The 16393-nt window shown below is 34.9% G+C and overlaps 5 protein-coding genes across 5 annotated transcripts; 4 read left to right on the forward strand and 1 right to left on the reverse strand.

The window, feature by feature from the left end:
* Positions 1 to 5137: 5137 nt before the first annotated feature.
* Positions 5138 to 6163, forward strand: EV154DRAFT_581392 (uncharacterized protein; the record flags this gene model as incomplete). The annotated part of the gene is made up of 2 exons (XM_051606641.1): positions 5138 to 5948; positions 6052 to 6163. Exons 1-2 carry the CDS (start codon positions 5287 to 5289, stop codon positions 6161 to 6163), a joined length of 774 nt encoding a protein of 257 aa, XP_051460235.1. The 5' UTR covers positions 5138 to 5286.
* A 2427-nt stretch (positions 6164 to 8590) lies between these two features.
* EV154DRAFT_500154 (uncharacterized protein) lies at positions 8591 to 10177 on the forward strand. Its single transcript, XM_051600558.1, has one exon. It carries the CDS (start codon positions 8657 to 8659, stop codon positions 9881 to 9883), a length of 1227 nt encoding a protein of 408 aa, XP_051460236.1. The 5' UTR covers positions 8591 to 8656; the 3' UTR covers positions 9884 to 10177.
* A 1877-nt stretch (positions 10178 to 12054) lies between these two features.
* EV154DRAFT_500156 (ML domain-containing protein) lies at positions 12055 to 12871 on the forward strand. Its single transcript, XM_051600559.1, has 4 exons — positions 12055 to 12261; positions 12325 to 12572; positions 12625 to 12663; positions 12722 to 12871. Exons 1-4 carry the CDS (start codon positions 12111 to 12113, stop codon positions 12806 to 12808), a joined length of 525 nt encoding a protein of 174 aa, XP_051460237.1. The 5' UTR covers positions 12055 to 12110; the 3' UTR covers positions 12809 to 12871.
* Positions 12872 to 13038: 167 nt separating this feature from the next.
* EV154DRAFT_600449 (ML domain-containing protein) lies at positions 13039 to 13949 on the reverse strand. The gene is made up of 4 exons (XM_051607167.1): positions 13779 to 13949; positions 13467 to 13717; positions 13360 to 13398; positions 13039 to 13301 (listed from the first exon to the last, which is right to left on the reverse strand). The coding sequence occupies exons 1-4, from the start codon at positions 13927 to 13929 to the stop codon at positions 13173 to 13175; spliced, it is 570 nt and encodes a 189-aa protein (XP_051460238.1). The 5' UTR covers positions 13930 to 13949; the 3' UTR covers positions 13039 to 13172.
* Positions 13950 to 14155: 206 nt separating this feature from the next.
* Positions 14156 to 15105, forward strand: EV154DRAFT_560855 (thioredoxin-like protein; the record flags this gene model as incomplete). Its single annotated transcript, XM_051605633.1, has 5 exons — positions 14156 to 14184; positions 14238 to 14426; positions 14483 to 14626; positions 14680 to 14888; positions 14942 to 15105. 5 exons carry the CDS (start codon positions 14156 to 14158, stop codon positions 15103 to 15105), a joined length of 735 nt encoding a protein of 244 aa, XP_051460239.1.
* Positions 15106 to 16393: the final 1288 nt, after the last annotated feature.

Consider the following 16393-nt stretch of genomic DNA (forward strand, 5'->3'; position numbering starts at 1 on the left):
TACCCCCGCATTGACTAATGGAAATGTACCTCCTTTCCAAATAGGGGGTGCACTTTACAATAGTTTGTCGGTATGTCACCAAGAATAGAGAACCGTTCATATATCTAATCTACCTTGTAATTATAGGCCTGGATTAAAACGTCCATTGCTAACCAGAAGGTTGGTAATCTGGAGTGGAACCTATCTAAGGCATTTATGACGGTAGAGAACACCCGTATAACTAAAAATATTATCGATTTTGTTGGTGCTCAAATCACATTGTCAACCAAAAAGAACTGGACGGAATCCATTACCTACAACGATCTTCAAAACAAGATCAGAAATGTCTTTCGCCGTAAGCAGGATAACGAAAAGCAATCTCCCGCAGCAAAGCTTTTAAAAAATAAGAAAAGTACAAGAAAGGGAAGAAGAATTTCTGTAAGTTACGAATATGCAAGGCGTTTCCAAGGTTAATATTTAATATAATTGTAGAAATGCAAGCACAGAAAAAACGTGATGGTCAACGAGGAGTATGGCAAAAAAATGAGAGATGCTTATGGTGATGACATAGAGAAGCTCTTGATAGAGCAACTCCAAAGTGACGAGGAAAGCACGGATTCGGAAATAGGGATGACCGAAAAAAACTCACGCTTGCGGGTTATGGTGCCCCATTGGCGCACAAATGAGGTATACAATATGAGTGTATTCCTATTAATAGAATACATACTAAATCAATTCGTCTTTAGGCTCGTCGCGCCTTTCAACATTTCGATGAGTATGATCTCATTTTGAGAAAAAACGCCCAAAAAGAAAAGGAGACAAAGGATACGGGACGTTTCAAGCATGTGGTGATCAAGCCCGAATTTCTAAATCAGGCACCCGACTGGGCCCGAGTTCCTGAATTGTAAATAAACAATTTTTTTCTTCTTTTTTAATCTGCTCCCCCTTTTCCAACAACAATTTTTTACATATTCATAGTGGTTTATTGAAATTAAAAAAGGGCATAGGTGAATTAGCTTAAACATATATTTTTTTTTCTTGAGGAATTATTACAATGCAGCCGTTTTGAATTCGTGGATTACTAGAATTGTCAGAACTACATGCAACCGTGATTGCGTTGTGTATTCTATGTACAGGTAAAATCGAATGAACATTTGTATTTTCATAGCCTTTGCATATTTCCATAGTTTCATTTTCTAAAATGTTGTTACCAGGGTTGACGGGGATAAACCACCGTACGAAAGCGAATGTGTGGGGGGTAACACTGCCGTTAACATTTACGACGTGTTGAAAGAAATATTGTATCTCGCCGTAAAAGCAGGCAACGGACTCCGACGAATGATTGTTTTTAAAGAATGTTTGAATATACGCACCTTTCATCGATCTTGCCATACGGCTTTTGTACATAATATCAGATTGAAATTGTTTGGATATTCTGGCGTCGGCACCAACATAAATTGAAGGAATGTTATTGGAAAGTGAATTACCATGGTTGTTGCATAGATTTGTCGTGGTTAAATGAAAGAGATTGGTGAATGAACGATTTGGGTAGCATAGAGTGTAATATTCAATAAGAAGCATATGGTGTGAAGGATCGAGCGGAGTGGATTTAATTTCATCAAAGTTAGTAGGGATAATATTCGGATGAGAGTATAGCATTTCTGATCCGGTCACCACACCTCCCGAATTGGTATATTCATAGGAAGACAATTTGTAAAAATTAATGCGATCTTGAGGACTGGAGCTTGTGTATAAGGATTGGTTGATAGCGCTGGTGTTGTGGAGAATGTGGGCTTGATCTTTAGAAATGATATTGGTGCTTGTTAATTGTTTAATGAGAGACGAGATATGAATGCTTTCCAAAAAATTTGTCATGTACGAAGTTTGAATTGATCGAAGGTTTCTATTCTCTGTCGACTGCTTTAGGACACCATTCATTCTTTCGAGAGAGAAACAAGAAGTGTTGAATGTACTGCCATAGTATTCAATATTTTCTGACAGGTGGAGGACGTAATGATAGTTAGGTTTGATTGCCTCAGGGCCGAAAAGTACCACATAGTCTTTGCAAAAACAGCGGAAGAGTTCTCGTGCTTCGAATGCCTGGGCTGTAGTAATCGCGGGTTGTACAACAATTCTACAAGCTTGCACAAATTGTAACCAGTTTGCATAATGCTTTTTATGAAATCCATCAACTAATCTATCAGAAACAATCATGTACTTTAAGACATATTCGGAATAGTGCAAGGTCCAGATTTCGAATTCGATGCCCTTCATATAAGAAAAACCTCCTTTTATTTTGGCATGTATAGAGCTGCAACCGTTGGGCGTGATGATACTTGAAGCGAGTGCGGCCATACTGGAACATTTTTACACAAGGTTAGTAATGACATTTGCGTATATATAGTGTCATAAATTTATAATACCTCTGATAGTGTTGTGGTTTAAAAAATCCAAATTCTTCATACTTTGACATAATTGATTTTGCAAGACCCAGCCAAATGCAATGTAAATGATCCTGGGTGGTAGCTTTTACAAGATCAAGGTACCTCAAACTCCTTAAAACGCTATATCTCATACCGTGGGCCCTGTCTTGGCGATGTCTTTCGGCGTTATTATGGCTATTTAACCACTTGTCGGATTGAATGTCATTCAGCTTCTTATTGGCGTTTGCAGGATAATGCACAGCATCAAAGCCGGAATAATCCAAATTAGATGTGTCAGGAAAAACTTTAAACGATCTATCACATCGGAAACATGATCGCGTAGAAGAAAATCCAGTAAATCCGCTCAATTTTCGTTGCATGGGTAAATCGCACAAGATTTGATACAAACAGGCTCTGACAGTAGCACCGTAATCTTGGCCATGTTTTCCAGAGTTGAATGTAGACATTTGAACACCAAAATACAAGGAGCGAAGTTGGTTTGTAACAATGGATAATAGGCGTTGTGTTTGACAAGTGTTGGGTTCATGCGGTCCTTCGATTAATGCAAGCAGTATCGTGTTTTCTTTCTTTATGCGTTCCTCGACTGGTAAATTATTTACTTGCAGATAAAAAGCGACGCAAGAAGCGGAGGTAGTATCATATGGTTGGAATCCATCTATGTTTAACTGGGTTGTAAGTATATCTCGTCTTTACCTTTTTTTTTTTTTTTTTTTTTTTTTTTTTTTTGTATTCTAACCTGCATTCAATGTCAAACATAAAGATCTACTGCTGTTTACAAAAGGGTCGCCACTGGGAGAAAGAATGCTTCTCCACATTTTTCCCTGGGAGCAATGGTACATCATATCAGTTGGGTTTACAGCCTCTTCAAAACTACGCCATTCTTCACACTTCTCCTCGAATCCTTCTCTCAGATACAACTTTTGGATCGAACTTATAAGACAATGGTATACAAACTTTTTGATTGGAGTATCGGAACCGTTTTGAAATAATGGGGTTTGACAAGGTACTTTTTTGAGGATATTGATAAATGTACATATTTGTGGAGGCCCAGGCTGTGTTAACCCGTTGCTTGTAGCATAAAGATAAACTGAATAGCATTTAGGACAAGTTGCGTAGACAGTCATATCTTTGGTAAGATCGATAAATCCAGTTTGAAGCTTGATCGTGGGTAACGATTTTGGAAACTCAAAATTGCTGAATAGCATACGGAACAGATCAAGTAATTTGTGTGTAGCGATGATAGTCAAGAAGTCCATTTGGAATATAAGTACAAAACAACAAATAAACAAGTAAGTGGGATCTTGTGGTATTCTGGGATGATTATTTTGTTGGACTACGATTGTTTCAATAAAGTTGCAAATATTTATTCCGAAATTCAAGCCTACCTTTTTTTATGATAAATTTTTCACCTTGATCATCCAAATCATCTAGCATTTTGAGAACTTCATCGGTCCAATATATCTCACTGCTGCTTTCGACAATAACCTGATTTTCATTATCATCATTTGCATCAATGCTATAGGATTGATCAAAGATAAAGCCTTCTTCATAATCGCGCTCATCATCTTGAAACATTACTCAGCATCATGTTATAAATCATTTTTTTGTATGCATACCTGAAGAGCATTCATCCTGAAAATGGTTATCAACTTGAGTCGAACTGATATTAACATGTGCAAACTCTGCTTCAATAACAGATACGTTCAAACGTGAAAATTCTAAGCTGGTGTCTACTACGGCGTCATCTATTAAAATTTCTGTTAGTATAGATTACAGTTTGTTGTAGGTAAATATCTGATGAGGGTTACACACTTTCTTCTAGTTCATCCAAACTTCTTTTGGAAGCTGCCGCCTTTTGGCATGACTCCTCGTACATTTTTTTTTCGGCATGTCGTGTAGCAGTATTGATTGGAACTGAGCAACCGCCACACTTGTTGCAATGGCAAATCTTGGTCCTTTTTTTTGTAGAAGACATTATGATAGATGATGGAATTTGTACCCGGTTTTTTTACTTTATATACAGGGCAACAAAGACGTGCCCAATATACCAATAGAAAATTTACTGACACATGGTCACACTAAGTCGGATTAGTTGTCAATGCAACTGTTTGAAAGGCTGAGAGTGGTACACAACTCCCATCGCACCTCTTTTTTTTTCATGTATGATGAAACGACAGAAGAAATAATGTCACACGACATTTTTGATGCATCATAACGACGTTTTCGCTTTAAAAATTACTTTCTATGTCCAATCGTATTAGGCATTATTTGTACATTTTATTTAGCTCAAGCAGATATGCTTTATTGTGCAACCTGAAAAATAATCATAGGATACTATTACATATAACATATTCTTTTTATGCTTTAATGCTAATCTTGAAGCAATAAAAACTACTTTTACAGATAAAAAAATGGAGTGTAAATGTATGCTCTATAAAATACACAATATCCATCAGGTATAAAATAATTCAACCAAAGTTTTTTTGTTTGTATTTTTTGTGAGAAACTTTATCTTGGTTTTTTTTTATTATTGCACGTTCTACTTATTGTTCTGTGAGTATATCAAGCTCTGATGAATTGAGCAATGTTCAGATTTTATCTTTAATGATAACTGATATCAAAAATCTTTGGAACATTTCATAAATATTCAACAATGTCGCATCTTTTGGGAAACACATGACATACATTGCTGCATTAATTACGTACTCAAGCAACATAAACCCACCATTTGTTTTTCAGGAGCTGATATAATTGGCTTTGGACGGTGAGTCAAATAAACTTGTCGGTATTGTTCTTTTTAAACAAAAACGATGCTATTCCGGCATATTGGTTATATCACGAATTTGCGTTTTTAACACTGTGTATGATTGACCCCGAAATGTCTGAAATCGTCGTTGACACTATGGACTTTTGGCCTTCTATTGATTGTAGTGTTGTCGATAGTAAATATAAGGACGAAAGAGCTACCAAAGGCAAGGGCTTAATCAAAGTCAAAAACATGAATAGAAGCAGCGCTGAGAGTAAAGAGAAGGGCGGTAATGCTGAACCTTATCTTGAAAAATCAATAGATAAGGGTAAAATAAAAGAAAATGAGGAGTTTGACGAGTTTGATAGTTTCGATATCGATGCAAGGGCTTGGGAGCAGATGTGGACAGATACTATGGGTAACAATGATGTTAAACCAGATTCAAAAATGACACTGAAAGAAGACATTCGTGATAACAAAAGTATACTGAATGATGATATTACCTCGAAAAGGAATATTTCACTTGATAAAGGAATTGCACTGGAAAATGAAAAGTTATTAAAATCGCACGTTACTATGAACAAAGAAACCTCTCAGCAATCAAATTCAACTCTATCTTTAAAACATGACAAAGAAAAAATCGATGCCAAGGTTCAGGGAAATAAATCAGTTACTGTACTTGACATGGATGCAATCTATAGTTCACAAAATGATGAAGATGATTTTGGTTTCGACGATTTTCCGTTAGATGAGCTACTTTTAGAGGAGGCAAAAGATAGGTAAGCAAATCAAACACTGGTGTTAATCATATACATATATATTCTTTTTTTTGTTTGGGAAATTGTGGACTTGATTTTAATATTAAAATATCCTTCTTTAAAGTGCATTTAAGTTTAGTGCAAAAGCATTAGAACTTTTGGATAAAAGACAAAATGCTATCAAACGAGCAACAGGAAAGTTTGTACCAATGAGTGTTATTTCGAAATATAACTAGGGTTTGTCACCACTATAGATTTCAGTCATACACACCTCATATTTAGCAAGCATATCTATATTAAAAAGAAATATACTATACAAATAAAGAATAATTCTCACAACAACACTTCCTCCCATAATAATTTTTTACCCAATGGAGTAACTATAATGGTCTATCTTGAACTTTTATTTCGTTCATCACAGCAGTAATTTATTTTTTTGTAGGGTACAGTACTTATTATACTCTTGTAACGCTTTAAGGCTATCATTACACTTGCTCTAGGTATTTGCTCTTAGTGGACTTCTGAAACAACAAGCATTGGTACTGACTCTTTTACTTACTAGTAAACCCTCGTGCACTATTTCAGAAAATATTAGAGGAATTTCATTTGAAACATAATGAATTTTGGGATCCTTTTGTTTTGATCGTAATTAAGATTAGAAACTACGTTTGCTACTTAGTGCTGTTGTAGTGTTTCACTTTTAATTAAAACTAAACTATACTTCGGGGGTTATCCTGTGATAGTGTGTTGCTATCAAATTTTGTTCGTTTCAATAATCGCAATTTTTAATACATTAGAAGTTGTATCATAAAGTTTGATAGCTCAATTTTGTAAGTCAGCTAAAGCGTTTTTTATATTAGACGGCATTTTATTGTGATAGATTTCTAAACTTGACCGTATTCTAGTGATTAACTAAGGGTTATTTTGCAAAATATGTAGAAGATTATTCTCGGTATAGGAAATTCTTGGCACTTGTTTTCAAAACAACTGCTTTTCCCATAGCCTCTGAATTTTATATCCTTTTTTTGATATTCCAAGTAGATTGAATGACATTTACACATTTAATGACGACATGTAACAACGAAGTTATTCATGACAAGACTTCTTTTGCAGAGAAACACTTTAATTACCATACGTAAATGATAAATGGTGCCACTTGGCCGATGGCTTCTCTCAACCATTTGATATTAGTTACATTGCTGTATTAAACGAGCATTTAAGATAATACATATAAATGCTTATCCGAAAACTATCCGGTAATATATCCTTTGTTTCAACAAAAGCCTTTTGCTAAATTGAAAGATGCATTATGGAAACATGTGAAGCGAGCCTTAGAAAATACACATGAAAGAAGGTATCCAGGTCACCAAAAATGCGATCTCATGGTGAGCAAGTATAACCAAGTGCTCATCATGAAACTACGTTGTATCGGTATACATAATATGCTCGTTATCGATCTACGTGGCATTTATCACGAATCACGCAATGCCAAATCTCGGTCAACCGATAATATATCTGGTAAAAACTGCTACGTTTTAAGGGGGTTCAAGATCGTCAAAAAAATAAGTAGTCAGTTTCAAAAAAAATTAATTGAGCACATGTGGCAGCTACAAAGGAGGCGAATTTAAATTTCTTACTCAATTTTACGCTACAAATTGGGCTGAATAATGAATACTTAAACGTTAGGTACTATGTCCGTCATGGAAGAGTATTACCACCATAATATTAAAAATGTTAGACATAATATCTGCTGGGAAAGAGGAACGAAATCTTCCAGATGCCACAAAATTTATACCTCCAAATATGTATGCTAAAGCGGTAATGATCTCCTCGCATGGAAATTGTAAAGTATTTAAGCCCGAAGTAGTGAAAGTCTTGTACCATGCTTAAAAGTACTTTACTTAACGTGACAGTAGTTTTGTTTGAATATTCTGGGAGTTGTACTTCATTATAGAGTAAAGACAGAAGAAATCAGATATATAGAAACAAGTCATTACCGCATCTACCGACAGGCATCGTAATCAAACTGGGCGAGAATACACTTAAAACCTCGCTGAGAGCACTGCAGCAACCCAAGCAGTACTGGTTTAGTTTAGCGTAGTACTTTAAAACATCAATGTTAATAACTAATCAATATACAAATTATGAAATTTGTGTGATACAAGTTGTAAGGGTTATACGGTTACACGGCTGCTTAGAGATTTCGATGGACTTTTGAAAAAAAAATTGGCTTGTTTTTTAACACTTAATAAACTCACGTCAGTTCGTAATGGAATCATAGCTAGTATATGTGCATTTAAATTTAGAACAAACACTCTATCAGTAAACACACATATACAGTTCGCAGATGACACATTCAGTTATTTTTTTATACTATTTGTCTCAGTGCCTAATATGGACAGCAGGAAAACATTAAGGGAAACTGTATCAGCAATGGAACATCCTAAGTTTACAGATTTCGGGATAATTAACGAGCAATTTAATAGTATATTGCTCGTGCTCTAGAGGCCAAAAATACTTTATCATATGGGATGGGGTGCCAGCTACTATATAATTTATAAATTAGTTTCAAATCTCAAATATTTAGAGGGCCCGTTTTGGGGCTAATTTAGGGTGTACGTAGCTTCTTGGCTTTATAAAGTTCCCTCCTTTTTTCATTTCGTAGCTTTTTCCTTCCCTTCTTTTTTTTTCTCTTTCTCTCTCTCTCTTTTATATATTCACATTCAAAAATGCCTTTAACAATGATTATAAAAATAGCAAGTTATGTGTATATAATTTCAATGATGCTTGATCGAGAGGAAATGATCAATAAAACTGCACAATTCCTGTCAATGGTTATTGTACCTGTTGATAAAAAAAATATAATGGCACATATGGCGAGGAGCTTTGTGCTTTTAATTCGATTTGTGGTGCTTTTTACTATTTTAAGTGGGAATGCAATTTATAAAGCCTTTAAAAAATCAGCCTGTCGCGAAAAAATATCACACAAGAAAAAACCTGGTGTTATTATTCAAGCTGCAATCGATAATACGCCAATGCATTCCTCTGCAGATACATTACCAGTGACTAAAAAAGATGCGGGACCAATGACGGCAGTATTACCTATTAATAACCTAATTGATCAATCATTCGAACCGGATAGCACTCAATTATTATCATCTAATCAATTAGACAAATCAATCGACGACACAATTACAACAAATGCTGTAACACCCATATTGGCTCAAGATCAACTGATAAACGATGTAAAATTACATGTGATACCACTGCCTACAATGCAAACCAAAGATATTGTACAACAACCGGAGGAAGCCATTCCGCTAATTCAAGATGAACACATATCTTCTACTGCTGCTACAAGTACTACCATCACACCACCTGTTGAATCAAGTGACTCCAAGGAACAATTCTATTCTGATTTAGTCAAAAAAGACAGTAATATTATGTCATTATCTGATAATCTTCAACGCATATTTGATGAACCCGCAACCCCTCTTCCATTACAAAAATCTGATGTCATTCACAGTCGACCTATTTCTGTACAACATAGCCTCGAAGAAATGAACACCACTACAACCCCTGCGCTTACACCACCTCACCTAAGCTCTGCTTCATCCCGACGAAGTAGTGTTACAACTATGGGCGGAAAACTTCATACAGCAGTTCAAAGGATTTCAAGAATCGGCTCTCGACATTCACAAACTGAGCCCTCACAACAACAACAAACAATTGATCCAAGTACTTCCCCTTCTATAAAAAAACGAAACAGATTCTCTACATTGAGTAGATTAGGTCGGAAAAAGAGCACTATCAGTACCTTATCTGACCACGACAATCACAATCAGAAACCAGAAATACCATCTGTCCAAGTTCCAAAAAAATCTCGCGGCCTCAGAAACACAATCAAAAGGACTGGTAAAAAACTGACTAGTCTCTTAACTCCAAATCGTACATAAACAAACAAAACAAAACAAAAAAAAAAGCTGCTGCATTTACATATTACTATTTAATCTTCTTACCCCCTTTTTGCTATTTATCTATCTAAATTAAAATATCTTAACTTTCGGATTTTCTCCGAGGATTTCCTCTTTGCTCTCTCGCTCTAAAAGTAGTGTTAAACGCTAAATATTATAAATTTTGATATTTGATACCAGTAGCTCATTGTTATTGTAACACAAGCATTTACCATTAGGTCCCAGTTTGATGCCAAGCTCGAACGTAATTATACTGGTCACCACAAAAATTTCCCCTTTTTCTTAAAATAATAAATGATAGCTTATTAACCGGTATTTTTGCATATATCCTCAATTCCCATAAAGTATGTATTGTGCATACATTTATCTGCTTTTTAATATTAAATACTTAGCATTGCTAGACCTGACAAATGCATTGTATGTAGCTAACATATGTGCATACTTTCAAAATTTCGGCTCATCTAGCCTTCAAAGAAATTACTTTGGCTATTTGGACAATGAAAACCCGTCTTTTCTTTTATGATCGACAAAGAAAAATATAGGCCCTGGCCCCTTTAGTAAAAGCTTATTTTATGGCTTAAAGCAATTTTTAATTATAGTAAATTCATCACAATAAAACAGGTGCTTACTATCTTTTTTTTTTTTTTTTTTTTTTTTTTTTGCTATTTTGCATCATTGACTTTTAGGCGTAGACATTATGCTTATGTGATTGACCATTGGCTTAAAATATTATCGGTAACTCAAATATCTATCGAGAAATGATTTGTGGCATGAGCTTCTAAATAGATTTTACAATACAAGTTGAGTTCATTAATCTATATTGTAGTCCGTACTTTTCTACTCCTGCTGTTTGATATGTACATATACATATCATGTCTCCAGTCAAGATCTAAAAAGACGCAAAGAAGTTACAGGTATTAGCATACTTAATATACTATACATTTTCTGACTTCATTAGCCGCCATCGCTAACATCACGTATAGCACGATATGTTAATTGTGACCTCCTATTCGATTAATTTTATTTATCTGCTTTATTCTTCCTGTTGGCCAAACGTGTAAAACGTTTTTAGCGAAACCTTATATTACAAGTTTTGAGAAGAAGAAAAAAGAAAGAGAGCGCGTTTGTTTTCATTTTCAATAAATTAACAAACAGCTAATGTTCGTAGACCGAGTTTTGTACCATTAGTAATCGTTAGCTGTCAGTTTTAAGGATCCGATAAACATACTCGAATTACGGCTCCACTAAATCTACAAAATCTTTAAGTTGAAACTTACTACCAGACAGGATCGAAAGGCCACCTTGGTTTTCTAGCTCTTTTTGAACTAAATAAATACATAAAACAATATTAAAATTAGTTGTTTTTCATGAACAAATAGAGTCTAGACCGCACAAAGATTCGATGCATTGATATTTTTTTTACTGGCATTCATGGACGCATTTGAGTTGCCGGCAACTTCGAATTTTTCCTGAATGTGTAATCTTGTAACAAGGAAAGTAAGATTGGAAACACTTTATTCATACATTTCTGTAAATTAAAATCTTTTCTAAGCTACCACTTGATCGGTTGTTATTTATCTGTTCTCTTAAAAAAGATATCAGACAGAAAAATGTAAAAAAAAGTGATAAAATGCTACTTTTACCCTCCCTTGAAACCTCAGGGGAATGAGGGTACTATTAGACATGGATGACGATTTTTGCTTGCGTATTAATCTCTTGAATATAATATGTGCCATATAATGTTAAGATAATTCTAATTCCTATGGTATATCTAAAAGCTGTCTTGTAAGGGTTCAGCGAATTGGCATGGGAACGGTAACGTTGGTATCATAAACAAGTATACATACACTAGGCATCTGCATAAAATGCATAGAATTAACACTGTTTTTGTTTATGGAGAAAGAAATTCTCGAAGTTTTAGCTGTACTTTTCAAGCGATATATCGTCATACTAAGCTGTAAGCGCGAATGAAGATACGGAGTTATGCGGCCTGTAAACAAAATATTGTTATATGATCATGTGGCACATCTTACATCAATAGTAGTGGAGCATATTCATGATAGCCCAGTTGCAGAACTACTGTCATTTGTTTGGAAAACATTATGCCAAAGTGTTACACGATACTGGTAATTGTCGCACAAAACTTCTCAAGATGTCTTGTATAAAAAAAGATTTCTAATAAAACACTTTCGTCTTTGTCAATCTATAAATGCTTTTGATTACTCAATTATTAATACTAGTGATACTATTTCATGTAAACCATGTCTCTAGTGGAATGATTTATTGGTATGCAAAAGAATACAGCAGCGATGTCCAACAATTTTCAAATTTTCACACTGAAGGAAATGTAAATAACTGTGGTAAGTTTTCCTTAATTCTTTTGTTTTATAGCGGGTTTAACTTTTTCTTCTTCTTTCAAATAGGACAGATTGGTGATATTTTAGACATTGTTTCGATAAGGTACTCTCCCAGTGTCCTCACAGTTGGTTCCAGTTTTATGCTAGATGCTTCTGGAGAGCTTTTTGAAGAATTGTTTGATGGCGCATATGTCCAAGTGGTTTTAAAATACGATAGAACAATTATGGTATCAAGATCAGACAATATATGCCAGCAACTTGAAAGAAAAGACGGAAATAACATTAAGTGCACCATTAAAAAGGGTGTGATAAAGGTAATGTATGGTTAAGACTTACTTTAATCTTACTTATACAGCTTTTAATTAGGTTTCTCAGAAATTCAATATTCCGAAAACGACGCCTCCAGTTTGTATATTTCTTTTGTAAAAACCTAATTTTTTTTCTGATCAAAACTTTTAAATAGGGACGGTATGATTTAACCTTGATTGGATATAATGGTGACGGTTCGCCGATTGGGTGTCTTAATGCTAATGTTCTGATCAATCCGTAAAAATATTGGACCAACTATAAATTAAAAATAAAAATGATATCACATTCATGTAGTATGATGGTTTAACGTTAGTGGGTCTTACTGATAATAGCAACAAAGTTTTCTGGCAAACATAACCCAGATAAGGTTATCTTACTTCATATTAGACAGATTTTTTATCGGAATACAGTTTCTATAAGCATTGTATGTATTTCATTGCTAATTATATACAAAATATATATTTGATATCATCATGAACAGTCTCAAGTTTCATGTTTTTGGATTTAATTACTAAAGTAACAGCAGTACACGTGAGATATTTATTTATGTATGGTCATCGTACAAACAATTGAAGTGGGTTGTATATTCTATGATTAGTCACAGATCATTCATTTTGTTCAAACATCTGTAAGAGTCTGTTGGAAGGATGAACACGGAAGTCAACCATGACCTGAAGGCATGCCAAACGTTTTTCGTCGGCTGTGTAAGCATGAACCAAAACAGAAAATTTGGCCTGCAAGTGACATATTAGTAAACACGGGAATCTTTTTGAAACACGTTATAAAACTTACTTTAGGAACCTCTTTAGGTAATGTCACTTTTTGTGTAAGCTACAATGATAAATCTCGTTAATTTAGTTTTCTTAAAAAATGTACAACCTCGATTGACTTATGCTTACCGTAAGATAACCATCTTTAATAGGGCATTGTAGCTCAACCTCGTCCTTCTTTTTCTCCAATTCTTCACAAATATCAAAGGTTTTATGTAACAACTTAACAACTCCAAGTTTAACTGTAACATCTGCAGATGCACCAGGTATAACAGGTTCGTCCAAAGTTCCTGACGCTTCGATAGTCAATTCACCGCCAGCAGTAACGATTTCAGGGGAGATTTTAACACTGTGAATGTGTAATACGAAATCACTGGAACCTTTTTATCATTGTATAATCAGTAAACCAATAGAAAAGAATAAAAGTGATCATTTACTCACTGCAATCGGTGATATGCACGTTGGATGCTCTTGATCCAGAAAGTTGATATGAAGAAGAGTATGAATGACTTGGCCAGTAGATCAAGCTAGCAGAGATACCATTGATAATTATAAAAATAATGGTGGAAAGTGCCCAGTTAGAAGACTTCATCGTTTTTTTTTTTTTTTTTTGTAGATAAAGAATAAAGAAAAAGAAATTTTAAAGGATCCGGATCGTATTTATATCCGGAAATTACGTCAAGTGTTTGATGAACTGGGATTTTTAAAAAAAAAAAAAAAAAACCGTGTTTCATGTGCCGACTTGTGACATCAAAATACGATTACCCACTTGAGCGTGTATTTCGATGCTCTTTTCCTCATAAAAATAATTTATTAACATGGACGATCCCAATGCTGACACAGAATGGTAGGCTAAAGATTGTATGACAAGAAGAATAAAGAAACTTATATAAAAATCAGGAACGATATTTTACGTTCTAAAGGCATCCTCCCTCCTAAGGATGAAGAAAAAGACGACAGAATGGAAGATGCTTTTGTTGACATGGTTAGAGCAAGACAGGATAGATTAGACAGTCTTGAAAACAAGGATCTTGATGAACTTGACGAACTAGAAGATCTCGAGGACGATCAGATTTTAAACCAATATAGGTATATACATAGATGACCTCAACTTGTGACATGTTGTAAACTTTATTGTCAAATAGACATCAGCGCATGATGGAAATGCACGCTTTAGCTGCAAAGGAGAAATATGGTGAAGTTTACGAAATCTCAAAGCCTGACTTTATTAGAGAAGTTACAGAAGCCAGCAAGGATTGCCATGTCGTGGTCCATTTATACAAGGATTAGTAAGGTTTTATCGGATATAGCTACTCATATAAGCCTGACAATCCAATTTTAGTATCCCAGCCTCCAAACTGATGACTCGCTGCTTAACCGAATTGGCATCACAATTTAAAGCAACCAAATTTGTTAGGATTGCAAGTGACCAATGTATCCCCAACTTCCCCGATCATAATGTCCCTACTATTTTGATCTATGGCGATGGTGATATCAAAGCAAATTTGGCTGGTGCTATCCAATTCGGTGGAATGAAAATGACTGCAAAGAGTAAGTTATATAGATTTCATTATAGAAAGGGTGTTTATTAATAATCGTAACAGGCCTTCGTGCTTTGTTTTCCCAATATGGCGCGGTTCCTCCTGAAAAGGTTATTGATGAAGACGAAAAAAATGCACAGCCCAAGAAGACGATTTATCAATCAAGGGCAACTGCTGCTCTTAGTAGTGATGAAGAAAGCGATGACGATGATAGAGGCTATTACTAAAACTGCATAATAAAGTACTGTATAAATTATAAAAATAGTTGTCATGTAACTGTTAAAGCAATTAGTACAGAATTACTGTTCCCTTGAGGCACTTTTTGGTTTGGTCCTTTATCTGAACAAGCAAAGCCCATATCCAAACAATAGAGATTTTTCCGCAATTACGTAGGTTAATGTACTTGGTTTTTTTTAAAAAAAAAAATCGAGTCAAAATATTATCTGCTTGATAAAGAGCTCCTTGTTTCTGACAAATACTCGTCGATGGGACTAAAGAATGTAAACAAGCTCTATTAACGGACGGTCAGGGTGCGCGTAGTCGTTATATATGATCAGATACGTTAGCTGGCATTAAGAGGTCAAGATGACTTTTAGTCTTACATTATATGTAAGTTCATTACGATAAACATATATTGATACTGTTCGTATATTTTAGCTTACTTCCGCCGTCTCGTTTGGACTTTCTCCTACTTTTCTCCCCAAGGTCAAGAGCAAATTTGAATTGTCAGAAGTATAAGCCAGTCACTCGCAACTATCTCATTGATTTTTATTGTATATATATATTTGCTTCTTATAGGCGTTTGAGATACCTGATTTTACGCTATGGCTACCTGTCCTTTGGCAGTCCATAAAAAAGGGATGTTCGATTTACGGAAATTATTATGTACGTTTTATATAAACATGATGAGAGGAGTAAATACTTATTGAGATAACCGTAGAATACACTATCCATAATTTTTATTTAATTCCATAAACCTTTGGTTATCTCCATGTTCCCCTTTTAAAATTCATCAAAGTGTTTGGAACATGTTGAACAATTACTTTATCAATCGATATGTTCAGCAAAGATATAAAGATCATTGATTTTAATCATTGGCGTTAAAGAAACGTTTGCAATTTTGGACCATGTCTTCTTCTTCAACTACCGTAAATCCAAGTCTTTCATCCGCCAATCTGTCATAAACCTTCATTTGTTCTTCAAGTGTCGACTGAAACTAATGTAAACTAAGAATCGTACTTGAAATATACATTGTATGTGCTTTACTTACATAAATGGCAGCGGTGACCTAAGAGCCGTGGTCAATATTAAAGAGCTGACAGATCAAGGATAAATATTGAGTCTGAAAGCTGGTTACTCATAAAACATAGTTGGGACATAAAATGTAACATGATCATGACAGAGCCCTTTTGTTGGCGTGTGAAGCTGGTACGAATGGCCACCCTTATTAATCACAAATGATGTCTCCTTGGTCTTTTTCGGTGTGGACTGTGCCTAGTAAAAAATGAATCAAAA

This window comes from Mucor mucedo (assembly GCF_025094135.1).
Source record: "Mucor mucedo strain NRRL 3635 chromosome Unknown EV154scaffold_21, whole genome shotgun sequence".
NCBI lineage: Eukaryota > Fungi > Mucoromycota > Mucoromycetes > Mucorales > Mucoraceae > Mucor > Mucor mucedo.